The sequence below is a fragment of the Condylura cristata genome, unplaced genomic scaffold, assembly GCF_000260355.1.
Source record: "Condylura cristata isolate star-nosed mole 26May11 unplaced genomic scaffold, ConCri1.0 scaffold00007, whole genome shotgun sequence".
Taxonomy (NCBI): Eukaryota; Metazoa; Chordata; class Mammalia; order Eulipotyphla; family Talpidae; genus Condylura; species Condylura cristata.
The window spans coordinates 34,201,014-34,221,638 of record NW_004567108.1 but is presented as its reverse complement, the minus strand read 5'-3'; the positions used below and the strand labels follow the sequence as shown (position 1 = coordinate 34,221,638).

At 39.5% G+C, this 20,625-nt stretch overlaps 2 protein-coding genes across 2 annotated transcripts in view; one reads left to right on the top strand and one right to left on the bottom strand.

The window, feature by feature from the left end:
• The window catches only part of DMGDH (dimethylglycine dehydrogenase), an 89,829-nt gene that overhangs the window by 43,645 nt on the left and 25,559 nt on the right, over nt 1-20,625 (bottom strand). The window contains exon 2 of the mRNA XM_012721959.1: nt 1,919-2,093. Coding sequence (XP_012577413.1) covers nt 1,919-2,060 — 142 coding nt within the window. The 5' untranslated portion in view covers nt 2,061-2,093. The remainder of the gene's footprint in view (nt 1-1,918; nt 2,094-20,625) is intronic.
• Nucleotides 6,097-20,529, top strand: BHMT2 (betaine--homocysteine S-methyltransferase 2). Its single transcript, XM_004678439.2, has 8 exons — nt 6,097-6,226; nt 10,635-10,767; nt 12,214-12,302; nt 13,553-13,744; nt 15,587-15,734; nt 16,041-16,223; nt 16,475-16,703; nt 20,368-20,529. Exons 1-8 carry the CDS (start codon nt 6,194-6,196, stop codon nt 20,447-20,449), a joined length of 1,089 nt encoding a protein of 362 aa, XP_004678496.1. The 5' UTR covers nt 6,097-6,193; the 3' UTR covers nt 20,450-20,529.

The following is a 20,625-nucleotide window of genomic DNA, read 5'->3' as shown; positions in this document are numbered from 1 at the left end:
TCATAGTTTAAAAATAATCTTACACGAGAATCAATATTATGTTTAGTTCTAGTTAAGATATTAATTTGGTCAGATTTCTTATTTGGTAATTACTAGTAGATGCTTGTGAGAATCAAGATCAAGGTTAAAAGCATTCAAAATTGGCCAATAAGCATATGAAAAAATGTTTAAAATCACTTATAATAAGGGAGATGCAAATTAAAACCACAATGAGATATCACCTCATCCCAGTGAGAATGGCACATCTTCAAACAACTAGCAGCAACAAATGTTGGCAAGGATGTGGGGAAAAAGGAACTCTCCTGCACTGCTGGTGGGAATGCAAACTAGTACAACCACTATGGAAAACTGTTTGGAGGTTCCTCAAACTGCTAAACATGGAATCAACCCAAATGCCCAAAAGTGATGCTGAACATTTTTCATATGCTTGTTGGCCATCTGCATTTCCTCTTTGGATGAGTGTCCTTTTAGTTCTTCCGCCCATTTTTTGATGGGTTTGTTTACTTCATTTTTGTTGAGTTTCATCAGTTCTATGTATATCTTTGTGATCAATCCTTTATCGCTAGTTTTGTGTGAGAAAGTTTCCATATGACCCAGCAATCCCACTCTTAGGTATCTACTCAAAAGACACAAAAACAGTGATTCTAAAAGATACCTGCACCCCCATGTTTATTGCTGCTTTACTTACAGTTGGAAAGATATGGAATCAACCCAAATGCCCAAAAGTGGATGACTGGATTAAAAAGATGTGGTACATATATACAATGGAATATTACTCAGCAACCAAAAAATATAAACACATGTCTTTTGCAGCAACTTGGATGGAGCTGGAAAAAGATCATGCTTAGTGAGATAAGCCAGAAAGAAAAGGAAAAATACCAGATGGTTTCTCTCATAGCAGGAGTATAATGGACCAGGCGAGAAAATAATAATAATAATGAACAGCTATATACCAGAGACATTTTATGGGGGTGGAGTGGGGAATGGGGTAAAAAACAGTAGGGGGAGGGAAATGCACTGCACTATGGTGATGGCACATGGGTGATTTGGTGATGGGAAGCCCAGGGGGATCACAACTGAGATGAAAAAATGCACAAAATGATGTAAAAATAAACTATTATATTATTAAAAAAAATAAACGGAAAAAAGAAAAGACACAAATAAAACAATTAAAAAATGACAATAAGCAAAAAAAAAAAAAATGTTCTGGGGGCCCTCCCTGGTGATGCAGCCAGTTAAAGCACAGTACTAAGAAGCTAAAACCACTTCAGCAGGAGTTTGATCCCCACCCCAGCAGTGACCACATGGCACATCAGACCTCTCCTGATGCACCTTCTGCTCCCCTCAGCAGTGTACTTCATTGATCTGCCTGTTCTGCTCCCCACTCTGTGTCTGGTGAATCCTCTCACTGCCTCTGCACCTCTGGCCTGTACCCCAGTTCTGTGTGCATAAATAAATCTTTAAATTTAAAAAAAAGTGCTGGAATATAGATAAAGGTTTCAAACCATATTCAGACTCAGCCATTCTCCTTCAACACAAAGCTAACATTTGCTAAATACTTACCATGTGCTTCACAATCTTCACATATTAATTCAATCTTCATCACAACCCTGTTGGGTAGGTACTATTAATACTTCCATTTTATACATCAGAAAATGGATACTTAAGTAATTTCCCTTAAGTCATATAGGCAGGAAATAGCAGACCCAGGGGTTAAATCCAGAAGCCATATGCTCAAGACAAAGACATCACAAATGTTGATCATTATCTGGTAGAATACCAACCAAACTGGAACTTTCTAACATTATTCAACATTACTGGAAGGAAATGCTGAAGAGCTAGCAGTGGGGAGTCATGAATGGGAAGCAAAATTGATTATACTAATGGCATAATTCAGTGTATTTTATGGCTTTCTTACTGCATGCCAGGTAGATCCAGCGGTCAGTTCTGACTTCTCCAGTAGGACCACATCTTTCATCCCAGCTTTGGCCAGATGATAAGCCAGACTCACACCAACACAACCACCTCCAATTATCACTGTCTCTGCTCTGTCTTTCCATCTTGTGTCCGAAGATGAAGGTGGTTTTTCCTCTCTGGAATACAATATTTGTAAATGGTGGATTTACAAGATTATGGTAGTTTTACTTTTTCCTAACTAGCGTGACTTTTCTTGTTTGTTGTCTAATACCTTGTACCAGTGAGATTTGCATGGTATTGATTTAATCAATGGGCTACCTAAACTTTGTCTTGCCTGGCTGAGTGAGGGAGGTGAGGGTATTCGAGTCCTATTCCATATAATTCTAACCCAGTGTATGTAGCTAATATAGCTGAAGAATTGAACAAGTAACTTCTTTTTTCATTGAGGTAATGGTTTATAACCCTGTATATGAGTCAGAGGTACATGTTCACTCCTCTTCAGATGTAAATACCACATGCCATCTACCTCCAAAGCACCTATTATTCTTCACTGTAGATCACTGGGTTCCCTAACTTTCCCCTTCCCTTGCTGCCTAATTTTTACAGTTAAATTTCTAGGATTTGTTATTAGTTCGGCTCTGTCTTACCCTTTAGAATCCAGAGAATAGATTTCTCATTCTACTGATAAAGCACACTTATAATTGTACTGTAAGGTGAAAAACTATAATCGTGGTGAAGTTTACCATCTACTAATCTTGGATTACTCTTCCCTTCAATGTTTCTGAAGTTATTAAAAGCCAGGTAGAGTAAAAATCTTCCTCAATTTCCTCTCCCAATGTACATGCTTCCCTAATTATAATTATTGCTCAATGGTTTGATATATTTATTTATATGACTGTCTTCTGAACTGAGCTTCTTAAAGACAAGGACAATGTCTTATTCATCACTGATCCTTGGCCCTAGCCTAGTAACTATATCTGGTATATGTATTGCATGAATAAATTTAAGAGTAGTCATATTCCTCTTGACTTCTCTTGATCATTCCCATGATATGTCTTCCAGGAAATTCAATGCTACTAGCGGTAGTAGAGATCAGTAGGGTGAGTAGGGTGTTAATTATTATCCTGGATCATATTTCTGATACACATTTCATTCATTTGTCCATTTTACTTATTTTTTCCTCAGTTCCTACATTGAGCTGAGGACTATACACTATGTAGCAATGATAAATGATCATTATCTCTACTCTCTGAAGCTTACAAAATGGTAGCAAGTTATCAAATAGAAACATAAATGTGGAAACTGCAACAATGCAATTCATTGAAATAATGAAAGCTGCTATAAAGGAGGATTCCATAGAAGTATATATGTTGTTTGATGCTTGATGACTTGATGGAGGGATGTTGCATGTAACCAGTAAAGTCACCACTCCCTCCCCCACTATGTAATTAAAAGTAATCTGTAGGGTATTGCTTTGTGAATGCTTCAAAATCCTGCTCCACATAAAACCTTCACTGAGTGGTTTAAATCTCTTCATTACTTCCAAACGCCATTATTCCTTTTATATTTATCAGTTGGCATTCTACTATAAGGAGGTAATTGTCTTTCTTTTGTTTTCTGGCTTATTTATTGTTTATGTTAATACAAACTCATGGCTATTTACTGTACTCAGTGGGTTATAATTCATTACTATTCACCATTTATTCTAAAGCCAGATCTGGCTCACAGAAGATTCTTTGACACAGTCACAAGATTCTTTGACTAATTCTTTATTTCTATAGTACCACAATATATTCCAGTACTTTTGCTTAATTTTAAAATGTCTTTTATTATCTCATTATGTACAACAAAAGGGGGAAAAAATGAACACATGATCTGACTACTTTGCACAGAAATCCATTTTCAAATGGCCTGGGGAGAACTTGCACTGTAGCTGAAATGATTATACTGGTGACAAGAAATAATATTTTGTGTGTGTGTTCAAATATGATTTCTTTTAGGAGAGCAATGAGGTGAAACATAAAATATAAGGAATTTAATATCAGAAAACCTGGGTTTGAGACCCCAGTTCAACTGAATAGCTGTTTCAAAGAAATTTAGATAAGAATGTAAAAATTCACTTGCAAAATGGAGTTGTGAAAATGGAATATGAAATAAAACATTGCACAATGTATAGTGTTTCTTCTTTCCAGCGTGACACAATGGATTCTCGATTAAAAGCAGTATTTTAAAAATGATATATAGATAACTTTCTTAAATTCCCGGAAGCAGCCAGGAATGGTCTTAAATACTGGCAATAAAACAGAAATCAGGCAAAAATTCCAGGTTCTCTCCTTGAAACATTATAGATTGTGTGCTTGCCAAAGTGTTTTCCAAAATAAACATCTTCTTGATAATTTGAAACTAGGCATATAAAGAATATACAATAGAAATAAAATCATTTGAATTTTGATTTATCCAATATAGAACTACACATTTTATCAAATGATTATTAAAAATATATTTTTGGTTGGTCCTGAGTTTTGACAGATCAACTCATGCTTGCAAATTTATATTTTATTTTTCAGTGGATAGAATGTATCACTATTATATTAGATATACTGTATGCAAAATTTTCACTTTACAAAGCAGTTTCATATGCATCCTCTCATTTAATATATGCGGCAATCCTGTGAGTTAGAGCAAATGGTAATATCTCCATTTCACAGATGAGGAGACAGATGCACAAGTGTAGGTCACATCCTGTTATCACTGATGGAGCAAGAACTGTGACTCAGTGGCTACTGTCATCCCAGCCCTAGAAGCAAGTTTAGCATTTACAGTCACCCTGTAAATATTTGTTGAATGAAAGAATGAACACAAATCCAGATCTTCTGATGCCAGTCATTTCAGTCATAAAAACTGAGTCAATTCAAGGTGTTAAAAAATGTTTGCCTTGCATTTATGAGTAATCTATCAACATAGATAGGGAAGTCAAAAGAGGTTCAACAAGGCTCCTATTTAAATACAGGCAAATTGAAACAGGATATCATTTTAACCTAGCAAAGATATTAGGCAAGATTTGAAGAAAAAAATACACTGGTGGGGTACAGGCAGGCTGACACCACTGATTTAGTGGATAATTTGGTGCTTCCAATATTTCAAATGCACAATATTGTAAATGTTTTCCCCCAGCAATTACACTTTTTTAAAAAAGATTTATTTATTTGTACATACAGAACTGGGGTATAGGCCAGAGGCTCAGGGGCGGTGAGAGGCTTCACCAGAGACAGAGTGGGGAGCAGAACAGGCAGATGTACGAAGTACACCGCTGAGGGGAGCAGCGCGCGGGTCAGGAGAGGTCTGCCGCGCCATGTGGTCACCTCCTAACTCATGCAGAAATGGCTTTAGCTTCTCAGTGCGGTACTTTAACCCGCTGCACCACCAGGGAGGGCCAGCAATTACACTTTTAAACTTAATTCTAGAACCATTCTACCTTATGTACCCAAATATATGTATATACTTTTCATATGCATAGCTTTGCAGTAACAAAAAGCTGGAAACTGTCTAACTGCTTATTAAAAGGCAGTTTAATTATATTATAGAATACTGACAGAATGGAAAATTATACAATCATCAAAAAGCTTAAGACACATTAATATCTGCTGCTATGGAACAATCTCCAAGCAATACTGATAGCTGAAAAAAGCAAGGTCTGAGAAAGTCAAAGAATACATATACACTTGTATTTGCCTACACATAAGCCACTACACATAATCTGTTTTAGGATGAAGAAGACTCAATGAACAGTTGTCTAGAAAGTAACTGGGGAGAGAGATTTTTCTCTGAAAACCCTTTGATATTGCATCACTTCGTAACGTTGTGTATGGCAAAGAAAACAAGACAATTTAAGTAGATATCCTAATGTCAGTTTCTTAAGAGACGGAAGCGCCCCCTAGCCCAGAAGACTGTCTCAACCTGTCGCTCCCACCCCAGCAGCCCTAGGCCTCCGGCCTCTAGGCAGGTGGGACCCCCACTCACCCTTTGGTGCCTGAGCCTGAGCGCAGGCTGCTGGAGGAGCCCCGCGGCGGGAAGCTCGAAAACCCGAGGCCCCGAAGCCACTGGGCTCCTGCTCGGAGCATGGCGAGGCCGAAACCCACGGTGCGGGCACCTGTTCTGAGGCCAGCCAGCAGCCTGGGGCCTCGGAGCCGGCTGGGAGGCGGTGGGACCCTCCCCCGGGCGAAGGGCGGACTCCTGAACTAGCGCGCCCGCGAGACCCGGTGCCCGCAGTCACAAGATGGCACCGACCGCAGGTCCTGGGTCCAAAAAGGTGAGTGTTCGGGAATCGAGCTCCAGAGGTGCTCAGCCCTGCAGAACGTGGGGTTCCCACCGCTTGAATTTCAAATCGCACTCCAACCTCAGTCAAACCCTATGGGTTTGTCCAGGCACGTTGGGGGCTCGGAACCTCGGCTTACCGGATCGCGACTGTCTGGGGGTGAAGATGCTGCTTCTTGTGGAGATTAGAACAACAACCTTGGGCAACTTCCATTGAGCCCTTTCTCTTTGTCTGGCAATACTGACAGTGCTTTACGCAAAACTGAATCCCATTTTGCAGGTGGGGAAACTGAGGCTCGGAGTTCAGCACTGGCGCCGCGCGAGCGGGGGTTCGAAGTCTAGCCTCCCCGCTGAGAAGCCGCGCTCACCTGCGCTCACTTTTTCTTCGCGCTGCCGACCTTCACCCGCTGCTCTTTGCTCCTTCCAGGCTCCAGACCCCGTTTCCTTCATGTTCCGAAAAGGGCCCCAGCCTTGCGAGCCGCGGGTAGGCCTGAAAATGTCCCACACCCGTGGCGCGAGGCCGAGGGTGCAGTGCTGCGGAGACCTTCTGCCTCTTCGCTCCCGACAGTCCTCTTCTTTCACTCCTTGTTGGCCTTTCTCGGTCTAGGTGGCCACTGTCTGTGCTGCTCCTACATTTTTGCGGAGGGTGTGTGCGTGATGGGGGGAAGGAATTACAAAAGGTTGAGGCGCTTGAACTTGTATGCGGGACATATCCAGGCCCCTCTGAGCAACCCACCTGTGCCCTGTAATTCAGATGGGTGGGGGGCGGGGGAGGGGAGGCAGCGATATAGGAATGGAAATGTGCAGCACTGGTTCATTTATACTAAGAAGTTGGGAGCAACAAAGATTCCCTACAATGGCTCTCTAATAAAGTTTTATCCACTTAATAAGTTTTTAGGCAACTAGTTAAAAAAGTTAAGCATGGGATCAGCAAAAACACTTTGGCAGTGGTTAAGTTACAAAAGGAGATAGTGCAGACTTCTCCCAACTATATAAAAATATTTATATATATGTTGAAGGGAAGGATACAATGATGGTAACAATTATGTAAGATGTGGAGTAAGGGTTTGAAAACACAACAGAAATGTATTTTAGATATATTTTCCTGCCTATGGAAATAGAACATGAGTACTGAAGAAAAAAATGAGCATAATAAAAAAGATACAGAAGCAAAAGCATTGTACTGATTTCTTTCTGTAGACTTTGGGTGATGCTCTGTTTATTTTCATAGTTCAGTTTTTTTAAAAAAAAGACTTAAAATAGGCGTCCCTGTTCAATTTCTCCCTGACCTCTGCTCTTGCAACACCAAAATGATCATAATGACATCTATGTTAATGTGTACCTGGAAGTTAAAAAGTTAGTGGGAAGGAGTTAATGCTTTCCTCTCTTCTCCCCTGACAAGAATATTTGAAAAATCATTTAATTGCCATCGAAGATATCTCTACCTGCTTCTATCACCCAAAGAGGCAGGTAGGTAGATATTTTAGGCAGACTGGATTTCTGGCTGTCTCCTGCTGTGTCTTCTCCTCTGTACGAGCAGAACTGTCCTGTAGCAAGATCTTCAATCCACAGTGAGGGTGCTACAGAAAGAAGACATAATTGCCTCTCTGAGTTCACTATCAGATTCACTGCCTAACTGAAAAGAAGAACAGAATGAAAGTCTAAATGATAAATGTCTTCACTTGACACAGCCCTTTACCATTCTGGAGTTGTCTTATGATTGTATTGGTCTCATCATTTGAGATTGTAGGTATCATAGTGAGGGAGGAGTTAAAAATGTGTCTATTTAGTTCTTATCTTGGTAATTTAGTTATTTTGCTAATGATTATTTAGAAAACTGGCAATATTTTAAATATTGGTCAGACATCCAGATAACAGATCTTCTATTTGGTACCATAAAGATAGTGAAAATATGTAGTATAATTTTCTTAAAACCGTACCTTATTTTCTATTAAAGATCATCATTTTTTAATGTCCACAGGATCAAAGTTATAGCATATATGCAGCCCAATATTTTTAAAGCTGCCTAGTCCACCTGCTAACTTACATATTTAAGGGTCTTCTCCTCTATGTTGCCTACTGTATGAGGAAGTAGCAATATAGACAACTGAAGACATGCCTTAAACACCTTGAGACAAGCAAAAGGAGATAGCTAAGAAACTAGATATTGCAATAGAGGTGTTGGGTGCAGAAATGGAAGGTGTGTGAACTTAAGGACAACTCAAAGGAGGAGATCATGACAACTGAGAGTATTTCAGAAAAGGTTTTGTGCTGGCAACAATGGAAGATAGTGTACAGTAGAATATTCCAAGGATGGGGGAACAGCAATGAGAAGTGTTAAATAGAGACACTTGGGGTTAAGGCCAGAAGTAACTCTCTCCTTAGTCCTATCATTTGATGGAGATTTAAAAAATCATCCAAGCCATATTTTTCCTTTCATTTTGCTTGGCTCCAAATTGCTAACAGGACCCTTTGACAGACTGGTTGTGGGAAGCAAAAGACTCTAACACCCAAATTGTGTGCCAGTGTTTTTCCCCTTTAGAACTGTTTGATGTGTGAGAATGAATTTAATTAACAGTAAAATTAACTGACATCATTAAATATCTAAGACAAAGCTTGATAAAGATGACTATCTCTCTGCTTCTCTTCTCTGTATTCCTCTGCAGCCTCATTTATTATATTGTGCTGCAATGTTACCTCTTGGTCTTTGCCAAGCTTGCCAGACTTTGAGTTTCTTGAGGGCAGTGATCTTGTCTTATTCCAACATTCATCCCTTTTGCATAGGGAATATCTGCGATGTGGGAAGGCCTTGAGAAAATTTAAAACTGAGGTCCCTTTGTATGTTTCAACTGTACAAAATTTGCATCATTTGCATCTGATGGAGGGAGTGTACAGAGATAAGTAAGATTCCTGTTCACATGTAGCCAAAATTCATGATTAGATATAAAAATGGGGGAAACAACCAAAATCTCTCTGTGTGACATCAGTGTTTAAGATTAACACAGCAAACAAAGCAGGGCTCCAGTCCAAATCTACAGCAAAGTGAAGCTGTTGTGGGTGTGGGGCCCTGGTGCGCAGCCTCCAGGGAAATCCTTTCTAATGTACCTTACTTGACTGGAGATACAACTGGCTAGGAAGGACAACTGGAGATATTTTCCCCCATCCACATCATGTTTTATGTCTAGCTGTTGGCAGGCCTGAAATAAACTAGTCTTGTATTTTGAACAATCAACTAAGGCAGTCAGAACATCAGGGGTGGGGATCACCACATGGGTGTTTGCAGTTTTGAATGGGGTGATCAGGGAAAGCATCTCTGAAAAGATCTAAGACCCTCTCAAACCTGAAGGAAGTGAAAGGGTAAACTGGTGTAGACATCCAAGAAAGGCATGTTTTAGACAAGGAAAATCCTAATCTCATTACTAACTAATCTGATTACAACCCCTTATTTAAATCATGGGCAGGATGAATAGAAAGGTAGGAAATAGTAAAAGGGCATATAAGGAATTTAGAAGATTTCTTCTAAAGTCTAAAAAGTCTGCTTTTCCCTTTGTTTATTTTGAGTTGTTGTTAAACAAGTCATTTAACCTTTTTGAACCTCCGTTTCCTCATCTAAAAAATGGTAAGGAAAACGGTCTCCTCTGTTTAACTCTCAGAATTGCTGGGAATACTCAATATCCTTGGACAGTGCTGGAAAATGTGGTGCATAATTATAAAATTTGTGTCCATTAGGATTATTTTCTGTGTTTTACACACAAAAATGAGGTGAGTTCTTCTCATTTAGCAACAGGTCTGGGGGTCCATCCATAGCTGCTACAGCTACTCAGTGATGTCTTTAAGAAACCAGAGAGCCCTGCTAGCCTTAGCACGCTTTTGATGGCATAACTATAAGCTGATTACTAGACTACCAGGACTTATGCTGACATTCCAGTCAGAAAGGATAAGAAGTGACAAAATGAACAAGAGTGAGAATCTGTATCAGAAAAGCAACACTTTTCTAGAAATCTTTAATAAACTTCCACTGCTGTCTCATTGGCCCTCCTTCTCTAAATAAAACATACTAAACAAAGAGTGTGCATATTAACCAAGCAGCAAGCAGAATCTGCCCTCATATGTTGAAGAAAAACCAAAATAATTTTTCATGGAACTAGCATTTCACTATAATTTAACTCATGTTAAATGTTATTTAAGAAAAAATAGTTACATCGCTTTCATCACCCAAACCAAATACCTGGATTATTGAAGACATAGTGTACTCAATCTTTCTGAAAATCTTTGCTTTTTAGACACTAATAATTTTTAACAGCACTAAAGCTGCGAAGTAAAAAGAAAAAAAAATAGCATCACCTTTGCTAAAATTAGGATAATAAAGGGAATAGGTTTAGTTGATTTTCTTGCTTTTTCAGGGTATTCTGGAACGCCTGGACAGCGGGGAGGTTGTGGTTGGAGATGGCAGCTTTCTCCTAACTCTGGAGAAGAGGGGCTATGTGAAGGCTGGGCTCTGGACTCCAGAAGTAGTAGTTGAACATCCAGCAGCAGGTCAGTGACAGCATCACCAAGAGTGCTTACCTGGGTGACATCTTCCTTAAAATATAAGAGAAAATTTGAATAACTGGTGTTTTCTGTCTGTTTCACTTGGCAAAAACTGCTGGAAATGGAGATGGTAACAGAAAACAAAGTGAAGCAAACAACACGCTCTCGTGTGCTGCTTCTCTCCCCACTTAGAGTGCTAAAGGAAATATGTGTTAATACTTCTCCCATGAATATTTATCTTGAAGACATTCAAGAATTTCCTTAACACAGGACACAGTTAAAAATGTTACTGCTTCAGAGTCCTCCTTCTAGCTAATTTGCATCAGTGTGCCCAGATTGATGGTAATCACTATCTTCACAGCATAGACAATAGACAGCCAGTTTCTGGGGTTTGTGTGTATGCACACGTGTGTTTGTGTGTGTGAGAGAGAGAGAGAGAGAGAAAAAAAAAAAACACAGCTTTACCTCCTCCTGGCTGAAAAAACAGCTGGAAGTAGAAATTAGAGCTTTAATTCTATTTTTACTTATTTTATGTATATCTTCACTCTCCTAAAGTGGGAAATAAAGAAAGAATGAAATGTGAAAAAGGATATGAACTGGAAAAGAAACTTTTTATTTGATCAGATTTCATTTACATATGTGCAGTATATCTGACAAAGTTGGGGTGCTGTTTTGTTCTTTCACTGAAAAGAAACTGACCTTCCAAGGATCAGTTTTTCACCTGTCACATGGGGATATGATACTAGCAAGATTGATGACCATTATTACTGTTTCATCAGACAACAGAATTATCTAGTAGGATGAAGTTCTTATCTCTTGTGCTTGGCAGGCAGTTTCATCTACCAAAGAAAAACTTTTCCTTAATTTTAGAAGATCTTTTTGCTAACCCAGGAAAAAAGTATTGAAACAGCAAAAGAGGGTTGTAGGGGTTGGCTGGGGTATGGGGTGTGAGGTGTGGGAGAGGTAAGTGGGGGCTAGACAGAGAGAGGAGGGGCTTTCTAAATGGCCAAGGAAATCTTCCAGAATGTATCCCTCCAGCTACTTGCTGCTGAATCTCCCCCCATGCACATTCTGCTCACTAGGACAATTTCTTCACTCTGTTCAGAGGGCTGAGCACTGACTATAAGTAAATTAGCAACATCCTTCAAGGTACTGGTAAAAGAATAAACCCTTTCTAGACCATGAGGCTGAAGGGCAGTTGGCCAACCAAGCCTTAGTCTCTGCGGGTGACTGTAGAGACCCACCAGCAGAGCAGTATGAGGCTACTACATAGAGCCCCTATTTATGGACTCTGCCATGTATTTCCTTTGTATTCTACTGAATTCTGTGTGCATTTATTTAATAATTACCAAGTTTGATATTGTGTATTAGTGAAAGAAATGAGTGAATCAACGCCTGTTGCTGAAAATGATACCTTCTGTGATTTTAATTTTGAAAACAACTACTTTGTAGTTCATCAGCTTCACATGGAATTCTTGAGAGCAGGAGCAAATGTCATGCAGACTTTCACTTTTTCTGCCAGTGAGGACAGTATGGAAAAGGTAAACTACAAATGCCAACTGTGTGGGAGTGGTGGTCGGAGAGGTAGAAGAAGAGCAGGGGTCATGGGTAATAAAAATAACCTCTTGGGCCCTCCGGGTTAAAGAGCGCAGCGGGTTAAAGCACAGCACTAAGAAACTAAAGCCACTTCATCATGAGTTCCATCTCCACCCCGAAGGTGATCCACATGGCGTGGCAGGCCTCTCCTGACCCGCCCACTGCTCCCCTCAGCAGTGTACTTCGTAGATCTGCCTGTTCTGCTCCCCACTCTGTCTTTGGTGAAGCCTCTCACGGCCCCTGAGCCTCTGGCCTGTACCCCAGTTCTGTATGCACAAATAAATAAATCTTTAAATAAATAAATAAATAAATAACCTCTTGATGGGAGCTGTGGAATTGACCTAACTTGTTAATACTTATGTAGTATCTTTTCTGTACCTACTTAATTTATAGGTATATAACATATCTGTTAGTAGCTGTCATATATATGTAAAATATCTATTAATATAGTATTTACTGAGAATTTATGTTACATATATAAGTTTTTAAGTAGGGGAGATGGGAAAGGATAGAGCTCATTGAAAGTGCATCATCATGCTTCTGTGAAATTTTTTGCAGAGAAACACTTTATACTCTTCCATATTTCTTCTTATTCCTTTGGGAACATAACAGTGCTTGGCATGAGAATAATTAGCTTTGACACCCAACATTGCCACCTATTGGTTGTGTGACATTGTGCAAGACACAACTGCATGAAACACTTGTTTTTTTTTTGCAAAATGGGGATAATTTATGCTGGCGTGCATAAAAGATTGTTGAGAAAAAAAGTGAGTAAAGTGAAGGATGTGGAATACTGCAAAATACTCTGTAAGTATAAGGTATTAATACCTGTAAATGTTAATTCAACCAAACATTTATTGAGTTGTATTATATGGAGTATGCATTCTAGTCCATTCTTTGTGCTATATACAAAGATGACATAAAGGCACAGACTCTATCTGAAGAGGCTCACAGTTAACTGTGAAAGGCAAACAAATAAGCATTTACTACAATCCAGTGTAATAAATAGAATCATGGGAAAGACAAAGTTCACGGGCAGTAGAGGAGGTGGTACCCAATTCTGCTGATTTTCTCACACTACTGTTTAAACTAGAAATTTATACTCCTCTTATTGGCTCATTCACTCCTTTGTTATTTGTTATATTTTACCTTTAAAATGCCATGTCCACCATCTCAACTCTTGCTCTCTAACCAGTGGGAAGATGTAAATGCTGTTGCCTGTGACCTTGCTAGAGAAGTGGCTGACAAAGGTGATGCTTTGGTAGCAGCAGGAATCTGCCACACATCAACATACAAACAACTCAAGGATGAAGCTAGGATTAAAAAACTTTTCCAACTCCAGCTACAAGTCTTTATCGGGAAAAATGTGGACTTCTTGATTGCAGAGGTAAGCTTAGCATTACAGGAAAAGGATGAAGCCTGTTTTGGCAAGTATAACTGCATAGTATTCAACTTTTGTGAGGGTATTATGGACTGCCTTGTGCCTTCATTTCTTCTGTATCAAAGGTTTGTTTAACCTTTGACCAACACCATCTCACTTGTATGCTAGCTTCTTGCTGAAGTCAAAGGACAGACCCAGGGAAGGTCTAACTTTCCCCTGTGGTTTTTCTAAGCTCTGGGTGGCTGCAGCCACTGACTCTCAGGAGGCCTTACAATGTGGGGTGCGAGAAAGGGGACAGTGATTCAGGGAGCATCCTGTCCCAAGGGAGGAACAGAACTGGAAGGAAATGTGACTGGGGGCAAGAGTTCACACAGAAGCAAAGCTTAGATGGTGGGTTTCATCCCACAATCAGATTCAGCCAAGCCCACCACTATCATTCAGTCCCTGGCTCCCCTCCATTTATATCTTGCTCACTCCTGCCTCTGTGTGTTTAACTTGGGATATACCATATGAGTGATATTTTGAAGAAAGAAGCAGTAGGAATTGGTCACTTGCTGATCATGAAGATCCAGAACATTCTTTTCCTGCCACCTCCCCAAATTAAAACACCTGCATCCCCCTCTTCCCATCGCAATCGCTACCACTTGGACAAGGTAAGTCTTTACCCCAGGACAAAAGCCTTGCAGTTGTATTTCCCTGACTGCTCTACTGAAATCTTGCCTTCCCTAGGCTCAGGGCGACAGAAGCATTCATCTGCAGGCACTAACGCAAACACTGTCCTATGTGCTTGCCAGATGGAGGAGAATGCAAGTCTGTTTTTTAAAGAAACTCTCTTGATTCTTTCTGTCATCCCTTGCACACTGCAGCATCTGCAGAACCTGCGTCTAAATTGAGATGGAAAAAACAGGGAGATTTACACTGGCTTTCTCTATTTAAACTTAAGGTCAGCTTTTTCAGTTGTCATACTTATGGGGGTTCCTGTGAAGAAACCCTGAAAATGGCATGGGTGTCCTGTCAGCTATCATCAAAGAAACTGAGTAGCTAGCCCCTCTCCACTCTGTCCCTTAATGTTCTCTGGGTGTCAGCCTCCTACTTTTTTTTTTTTTTTAAATAATGTAAGTTTATTTTTATATCATGTTGTGCCTTTTTCCATCTCAGTTGTAATCCCTGTAGGCTTCCCATCACCAAATCACCCAGCTGCCATCACCATAGTCCTGTGCACTCCCCCCACCATTTTTGATCCCATTCCCCACTCCACCCCCATAAAATGTCTCTGGTATATAGTTGTTCATTATTATTATTTTCTCACCTGGTCCTTTATAATCCTGCTATGAGTGAAACCATCCGGTATTTTTCCTTTTCTTTATGGCTTATTTCACTAAGCATTTCTTTTCCAGCTCCACCCATGTTATCAGCCTCCTACTTTTAAGGATTATTTGTGAATATCTAACTAGCAGTGAACATAAAAACACTTTTAAGCATGATACACTGTTCATTATTTTTTAGAAGTTACCCCAGTTCCATAAAGGATGAATCCAATTTTATTCTTTATCATATCAAATCATGATTTTAAATACTCATTTAGTTTTAGAAACTGTGTGATTCAGTACCAGTCACCCTTTTACTGAATCAATGACCTCTGAGTGAAAACCTATATATTATTGCCAAAGGCATTCAACTCTTTACTCAGAAACGTACCACTAGTCAGTCTGCTAGAGATACATTTCTCAGCCTACCCTGTCATATATATTTGGTTATTTTTATAACTGTTTTGCAATATTTGTATTCTGCCATTCAAAACCTGCTTTATATTTGGACCTCTAGAAAAAAAAATGAAATTTCTCTTAGTATTTTGAGTATGCTGAAGAAGCTGTGTGGGCTGTGGAAGTCTTAAAAGGATCAGGGAAACCAGTGGCAGCGACCATGTGCATCGGCCCAGAGGGAGATCTGCACGGCGTGACACCTGGAGAATGCGCTGTGAAGCTGGTGAAGGCAGGTAATTTGGACTCAATGTGATAAGGAGTTCAGTCATTGTTTATGAACTTTAACGTTTGCTTAGTATTTGTGAGAGCAGTTCAGAAATAAGAGGATTAACTAGAGGAATCAGTCTCCTTATTTATAAAACTTCAGAGCTGAAGGGAGAAGACTTAGTCTCCAATGTAATCTCCAACTACTAAAAAATTAAAAACAAGAAATAAATAAGATGTCTAGTTTCTCTTCATTCCACATGTAAACAACACCATCTGGGATCTGTCTTTTTCCTTCTAACTTAGCTTGAGAATTTCTGTATTTCTTTGGCTAGGGGCTTCAATTGTTGGGGTCAACTGCCGCTTTGGGCCCAGTACGAGTTTGAAGACAATGGAGCTGATGAAGGAAGGCCTGCAGGCTGCAGGGTTGAAAGCACACCTTATGGTGCAGTCCTTGGGCTTCCACACACCTGACTGCAACAAGGGAGGATTTGTGGATCTCCCTGAATATCCCTTTGGTAAGCTCTGGTATATGTGGGAGGTCCCTGTGATTTCTTGTTGCAACAAAATCGAAGCACCTATAACAATAATAACTGGTCTAGCATACTGTATAAACAAAAACATTCAGCGCTAACTAAAAGTGAGCCACCTGAAGAATGCATAATATAATGTTTATCGTTTTTTAATTGAAAAAATAATAACCACCAGGGCATCTTTCAATAGAAGATAGAGACAGTAATGGAAATGTTATAACTATTGTATGTTGCAGCACTGGAGCCTAGAGTTGCAACCAGATGGGATATTCATAAATATGCCAGAGAAGCCTACAACCTGGGGATCCGGTACATTGGCGGGTGCTGCGGATTTGAGCCCTACCACATCCGGGCTATTGCAGAGGAGTTGGCCCCTGAAAGGGGATTTTTGCCACCAGCTTCAGAAAAGCATGGCAGCTGGGGAAGTGGTTTGGACATGCATACCAAACCATGGATTAGAGCCAGGTAGGAATTTCTAAATCAACATTACTGCCTTCTTTAATTCTACTTGTCTTATTATCCTAAGCATTATGCATACATGTAGTTATAAAAATTCAAAAAGTAGAGGAGTATATAAAAGTGAAAAGTAAAATTTCCGCCTTTCTGACACCAGTCCCACTACCAACTGAACCTGCCTGTCCTTGTGTTTTGAAGTCTTCTGTCTCTGTTTTGTTTTGTCAGTACTGAAATGGTCATTACCGTTTATGAAAGCTGAGGAATTTAAATCACATACTCTTTTCCTCCTGTTCTCCTTTTTCCAATTTTGACTCATTCCATTTTTATTTCTCGAATTTCACAGTTAACCACCTATTTCTTAGTCCACCAGTATGAGGCAGTATAGCGTGACACCACTCTAACTCAGGAATGGGCTCCCTCTGCTTCCCTCTGCCTTTCCTCTCTCGTTTACTTTTACACTTCATTACTTTTACATCATCAGGGTTTAATAACCAGCGTTCTGTTCTGTAAATGTAACTCTTCTAAATGTAAGTCTTCTAAGCTTTATCTGCAGTTTTATTATAAAAATATATCATTGTCATAGTAAATAAGCAGGACTCACGAAATATATCAGAACACAGCTCTTTTTTCTCCTTGAGTCCCTAACCTGTTCAATGGGTGAGTTCTTTTCTGTGTCCCTGTGTTGGAAAATACTGACAAACCTCAGGACTTCTTTGGATCTTCTTAAGCAATAAAATCCCCGTGATTACTTCACTTAGTGAACACAGTCTCAATTCAGCCATTAAAAGTGTTTCGTTCCCTGTAAAATCAAAACTTGAAACATTTCCAAGATAAAACTTCTGTCTTCCAGTAAAGACAGGAAGCCAGAGAAGATGAGGCTCAGTGTCTTTCTTTCTCTGTCTCCTTCCAACCCATGCTTCCCATCTAACTATGCATGCTTTCCAACCTCTTCAAGTTTCAAAGTGAGAGGAGAGAGAATGAGACAGAGTAAACTGTTATTACTTGACTGACACCCTAATGGAAAACTGTCTTCTCTGGGCCTGACAGAGTCTTCCGATGCTTCCACTGAGAACTTCTGTCCGTACTTCACATGCCAGAATCGTATTTTTCTCTGACTGCTGTTTTGCCCTCAGGTCCTGGATTTTTCAGCAGATTGTCCTTCCTCATGATTCTCTTGTGCCAATTTTAAGTAGCTCAAGCGTGGCTATCTTTTTCCATTAGGCTCAAAAGTGGCTAAAGAACCTTTCACCTTTTTTCCATGCAGACAGATTAAGAATTTGATCAGATCCCAATTAACTGCACCTTCTCCACTCACAACCATGATATCTGTCCTGTGTAATCTAGACTTCCAGTATAGATTCAGGCAAATCATATGACTGGCTTTTGACCACGTATTTTGAAACTTCTGCAACATCTTCTTGCTTTGATACCTAATAACTATCATATCTTGATGCCTTCAGTTACATTCAAATCTAATATCCTAGTACACTGCTAATGATTTTCTAACCTTTTTTTTTTAAACTGCAAAACCAAGTGTAAGCATGGAACTATGGAGGAAGAGAAATAATCCTATTTTACAAAAATTGAACCACTCATAGGAGAATGTTCCAGGTCATCAAGGTCAAATTGATTTTTTTCCTTTGCATTTCATCTATAATCCAAAGTCATGCCATATCTTAATTCACTTCATGCTTGGCCTGTGACTTTCTTTATACAATGTTTGGCTGTGCAGCAATTTCTAATTAACTTCTTTTTCCATTGTTGAAAGAGTAGGCTTTCACCTTCCTGAAGGTCTAACAATTTCTGTATTGGACCATTTGTTAGAATTAATCATTTTTATCATTGAAAACACTTTTCCTAAGGCCCCTTAAATTACTGTCTTCTCTCTTGCTCCCTCTCACCCCCTCCTTCTTTCTCTCTTTGGGTCCCGATAGTCCTGTAACCTAGAAAGTATTCACAATGTCTGCAGTTTCTGCTTCATCCAGTGTTGTGATGTATTTAATTCATTTGGATGTCTTTACCCACTTCAGACTTTAAAACAATCTTCATTTTTTAAAACAACTTCTAAGTCCTGAAAATTTATTTAAAAGTAGTATTTACAAATCTTATGTGTAGATTTACAAAAGATTGAAAAAGTAGACAAGAAAGAATTTACCCAAACATTTCTTCGAGGTGATATATTTACCAGAGAAAATTATTTTCATAGGTGTCATACTTAGAAAAAAATACTAACTACAAATAGAATTAAAAAGAGAAGAAAGCAACTGAAATAGTTGATAAGTAATAACTTGTTTTAGTTATCAGTGTGTAGGGATCCTTAAAATGTCATTAAAGACAAGACGTTCTGTAAAACAAAACCAGACACACCTTATACTTTAAACTCAAATAATTTTCAGAGAAGTTTGTGATTACACAGAAACTCTTAGACACTTCAGATTTCTAACATTTTCATCATCCTAGTATACTGATTTGCTCACTGTTTCATAAACAGAAAAACCTTTAAAAATATATTTAACATAATAAAGGACTGTGACCACCCTAGTTACTCTTTTTCTTTGTGTACAAACAAGGAGCAGGACCCTCCCCGGTGGCACAGCAGGTTAGGACACAGCACTGAAAGCTCGCCGCAGCTGCTTCAGTGCAAGTTCAATCCCTGGCCCCGGAGGTGATCCACATGGAGCAGCAGACCTCTCCTGACTCGCCTGCTGCTCCCCTCAGCAGTGTACTACTTCAGTCTGCCTACTCTGTTCCCCATTCTATCTTTGGTGAATCCTCTCACTGTCCCTGCAAAAATAAATAAATCTTAAAAAAAAAAAAAAAGGACCCTCCCTGGTGACGTGACACAATGAATAAGGACGCAGCACTGCAGGCTGGCCTCAGCCACTTCAGTGCAAGTTCAATCCCTGGCCCCAGAGGTGATCCACATGGCGCAGCAGATCTCTCCTGACCCACCCGCTGCTCCCCTCAGCAGTGTACTTCCATCAGTTTGCCTGTTCTGCTCCCCACTCTGTCTCTGACCATCTCTCAATCCTCTTACTGTCCCTGCACCTCTGGCCTATACCCCAGTTCTGTATGCATAAGTAAATAATTCTTTTTTTAAAAAGGAGAAAATACAAATTTGTAAACTGTTTATAGTTATTTTTAAGAATTATGCTAATGTCATTAAACACCATCTTCATATTCATGTCATTACATTAGAATATTGAGTAGCATTAGAAAGAAACTGCTAGAAGTTTCAGAATTAATGTAATTCACAAAAACATGTAATATTTCAAAACGTTTTCTTTCCAAAAGGTAGTGTGAAACCTAATGAGTATTACTGAGGTGGAAATGTGAAATACACTCCTGGAATTAGTGGATCTGGATTTTTTGTTTGTTGAAACGCCAAGTTCTACCTTAGCTGGATCATCCAACAAGTTTATGTATATTTGGCAAGCATATATATGGTCATATGTGTGAGTGGTTGTGTGTTTTATTTATCCAAATACATATACACTAATAGGGACATAAATGTACACTATATAGTATGACTATATATAGCATTTATACATTATGTAACAAAGTATATTTGTATCTACACAACATTATAATTATATACTGTTACATATAAAAATGTATTGGACTTATAAAGTAGGTAAGGCTCTTTTAATTAATTATTATTCTTTTAATGCAGGGCCAAAAGGGAGTACTGGGAGAAGCTGCTGCCAGCATCAGGCAGACCTTTCTGTCCTTCACTGTCAAAACCAGATGCCTAAGGAGTAATAAAAGGAAACGCTGAGAGCCCTCACCTGGTGGCGCAGTGGGTTAAAGCACAGCACTGAGAATCCAAAGCCGCTTCTGCATGAGATCGATTCCCGCCTGCCCCAGAGGTGACCACATGGCGTGGCAGACCTCTCCTGACCAGCCCGCTGCTCCCCTCAGCAGTGTACTT